Below are 3,453 nucleotides of genomic sequence, written 5' to 3'. Positions count from 1 at the left end.
GATAGGTTTGGAGGGAGTGTCGAGTGGCCGAGGATGCTGTGGGAGGCTCTGAGCTGGGGGAGTTTCACAGAGTTGTGGCCCGAGGAGTTTCTGGAGGGGGCCCAGAGGGAGCAAGGCTGTGTAGGGTTTCTGTGAGCCCTGGGGAGCTCGGCTCTGCTTCCTCCTGCTGCTGACACAGCCCCTCTGCCTGCTCAGGTTCTCACACATGATCCAGGACAAGGCCCTTCGCACCTCCTGGGCACGGAAGATGAAGGAGCGTCAGGAGAAGAAGCTCGTCCAGGACTTGGCACGGCAACTGCAGGAGGGGAAGCAGAGAGAACGAGAGGTAATGGGGCTCGGGAGCTGGGCTTTGGGTTCAGGACCCTGCAGGCAGCATGGCCTGTGTCACTGTGCTTGTGACACTGCTCCCTTTGCTGTGGGTCCTGCCAAATCCAGGCTGTGATGGTCACATGCTGCAAATCACTGGCTCGGAATAAACTCGCTCAGACAGCTCAGACCTCGTGCTGGGGGGGGAACCGCTGCGTGCCTGGGCTTTGTGCAGCAGATTTCATGCTTGGGCGGGTGTCGTTCGTGGGGCTCTCTGACTGGCGACTGCATCAGCTACGGGTCAATGCTGGTTTGAGTTTAAACCAGGTGGGAGGGAGGGACCCACAGGGAACATTTCGGTGCTGCTCCCGCAGGAGAAGAAGCGGCGACGGGAGGAGAACCTGAAGCGGCGCCTGGAGAATGAACGGAAGGCAGAGATTGTCCAAGTGGTGAGTGACAGCCCCGCTCCTGGCTGGGGACACCGCGGTGGCCTGACAGACTCAGTGGCCTCCACATCCTGGGCTCCAGTTTGCTCCAGTTCCCCTCTGTGGCTTCTCCTTTGAAGGATACTGGGAGGACTGGGAAAATCCAAACAAACCCAGCTGTACCGGGCGCTACAGTTGAGCAGGGGGGTGGGGGACTTGGCTTCCCTTTCAAGCTTGAGAAAACCAGAGCTGAGGCTGGCACACGGGATGATAGAGCAGGGGAAACGCAGCACTGATGGGGATCTGAGCACATTGGGCTTTCACATGGGGAAGTCGTGGCTTTTCCATCCGAAAGAGACCCGGGAGCTCTGCAGGGTGGTGGTGAAAGCTGCGCAGCCACGCAGTGGGGGCGAGGGTGGAGTTGTCACCTGTCCCCTCTGACATGAGAGCTGAGGCAACCTGGAGATGCTCTCAAGGAGGAGTTTTAGGCTAAACCAGAAGCCAGACTGCTCTGAGTACGGACTTTGCTCATTGCTACCTCTGCTGCTCCAGCAGTGGGAGGGAGAAGATCCCATGTGGAGAGGCCTGGCTCTCCTGGGGCTGTGCCACGGGGGTGGGAGGCAGCACACCCTGCCTGCCTGTCCCTCCTGGCTTCCCCCCGGTGTGGTCTCTGTGCCTGAAAGCCCCCTCCTCCTCGCCTTCCCCAGATCCGGAACCCGCTGAAGCTCAAGCGGGCGAAGAAGAAGCAGCTGCGGCGGGTGGAGAAGCGGGACACGCTGGCGCTGCTCCAGAAGACGCCCGTACAGCGCAAAGCAGCCGCGGAGGGAGACGGGAGTTGCACCGTGATGCCCGGCCTGGGCCACTGGGATTTTCAAGGATCCTGCTCCTCTCCAGGGACGTTTCCTTGGCAGGAGTTGCTGTCCGGGTCCTTGGTGTTGGACAGACAGCAGGACAAAGCTGGGGCAGGACAAAGCCAGCTGCTGGATTCCCCTCTGCCCTCTGAAGTCGGGGTGTTGGTGGCAGCTGGGGGCTGGAAGAGAACTGCTTCACCTGCCCAAATCCACTTCTTGTTTATAAAAATTACTGAGAACTGATCCAGACTGGCTTCCAATAGCTCTGGGGGATTGGTGGGTGGCTCCAGCTTGGGACCTTCCCTCTGCCTTCCTGGGGTCTCACAGAGTGCCGTGGTTCCTTGCCCCCTGAAGCTCCCCTTCCTCCAAGAGAGATCTCATCCCCAGAGCCCATCACAAATGGAGGGGACACGTCTCTGCTGCGCTGCGGAGATGGGAGTGGGGTGCACGGCGCAGCACAGCCTGACACCCTTCTCTTGGGATGCTGGATGACAGCACTGCTGCAGAGTGAGCTTGGGGGGGCTGGAAGGAAGGGGCGTGGGGTGGGAAACACACCAAATCTTTGCTTTCCTGGCTTTTCTTGCCCACTCCCCCGCCTTTCTGCATTCATTCCTGTTGAGGTCTGTGGCTTCTACCTGCTATGAGCCAGACCAGCAGGGTGAGGGGGGCAAGGTTGTCACTGGGTGGGCAAATGAAACTGGACAGGGTGGTGACAGCCAGCGGGGGCAGTGACAAGCTTGTGCTGTGGCCATGGTGAGGGAACTGGCCGTGTTCTCCTCAAGGCAGAGTGAAGTACAGGGTGGGGGGGTTAATTAGTCCCTGGGGGCATCACAGGGGCTCAGAGGGACCCCAGCGGGGCAGGCAGAGCTCCCCATTGGATGGGAACTGGGGGGCTCACACCCAGACCAGCCCCCATCGAGGGGTGTCTCAGGGCAGGGGGTGGGGGGCTGGCGAGAATCTGTGGGGCACAATGGAGCCGTGGGGCGGCTGCCAGCCTGGCCCAGGTCATTGTGCAGGAGGGCTCTGCCCTCGCCGCGGCCCCGGGTTAATGATTGCTGAGGCGATAGAAGTGGGCAGGCAGCGCCCTGCCTCTCCTGCCCAGAGCACAGCACCAGCCCAGCCTTTGTCCCAGCCGGGTAAGTGGGGGGAGCTTGGAGCCCCTCTCCGTGGCTTCAAGCCTTGCAGGGTTTGGGGGGAGGTTGCTTTCCTCGTGGGACGTATGAGGGGGAGATTGGTGTCTCCTCCCAGGGCTGGGCTGAGGCCTCGTTGGGCTCCCTGTCTGCTGCTATGGCCTGCCTGGCCACACAGAGGGGAAACTGGGTCTGCGTGGGACTGGGGGACCACAGCCCCTGCTCCCACCCCCTGCCCTGGTCCAGCCTTGGGGTGCAGAGGAGGAGGTTGTGGAGAGAGGATGGTAGGTGCTGGAGACGCCGGGGCTGAGGGACAGAAGAGAACTGGTGTTTGTGTGAATGTCTCCACTGCCGAGCAGGTCTGGGGGGGCTGCTGGAGCAGGGTTTAGGGTCAGGGGGTGGGAGGTGCAAGGCAGGGGCATGGTGCTGCATGTCCTCGGGGACCAGGGGACACCTCAGGGACGGGGACCAGGGAAGGAGGGATGCTGGCACGACTGTTTGGGCTGCAAACCCCATGGTGTCATCATCAAGTTGTGTGAATGTCTCCACTGCCGAGCAGGTCTGGGGGGGCTGCTGGAGCAGGGTTTAGGGTCAGGGGGTGGGAGGTGCAAGGCAGGGGCATGGTGCTGCATGTCCTCGGGGACCAGGGGACACCTCAGGGACGGGGACCAGGGAAGGAGGGATGCTGGCACGACTGTTTGGGCTGCAAACCCCATGGTGTCATCATCAAGTCCTGTGGCA

General features: G+C 61.5%; 1 protein-coding gene across 1 annotated transcript; it reads left to right on the top strand.

Moving 5' to 3' along the window:
• Positions 1-205: 205 nt before the first annotated feature.
• On the top strand, positions 206-2,226 carry CCDC86 (coiled-coil domain containing 86). Its single transcript, XM_010190536.1, has 4 exons — positions 206-325; positions 681-755; positions 1,439-1,531; positions 2,203-2,226. The coding sequence occupies exons 1-4, from the start codon at positions 206-208 to the stop codon at positions 2,224-2,226; spliced, it is 312 nt and encodes a 103-aa protein (XP_010188838.1).
• Positions 2,227-3,453: the final 1,227 nt, after the last annotated feature.

The sequence above is a fragment of the Mesitornis unicolor genome, unplaced genomic scaffold (genome assembly GCF_000695765.1).
Source record: "Mesitornis unicolor isolate BGI_N332 unplaced genomic scaffold, ASM69576v1 scaffold23548, whole genome shotgun sequence".
Taxonomy (NCBI): Eukaryota; Metazoa; Chordata; class Aves; order Mesitornithiformes; family Mesitornithidae; genus Mesitornis; species Mesitornis unicolor.
The sequence above is the reverse complement of the archived record's forward strand: the minus strand, read 5'-3'. Positions and strand labels throughout refer to the sequence as shown.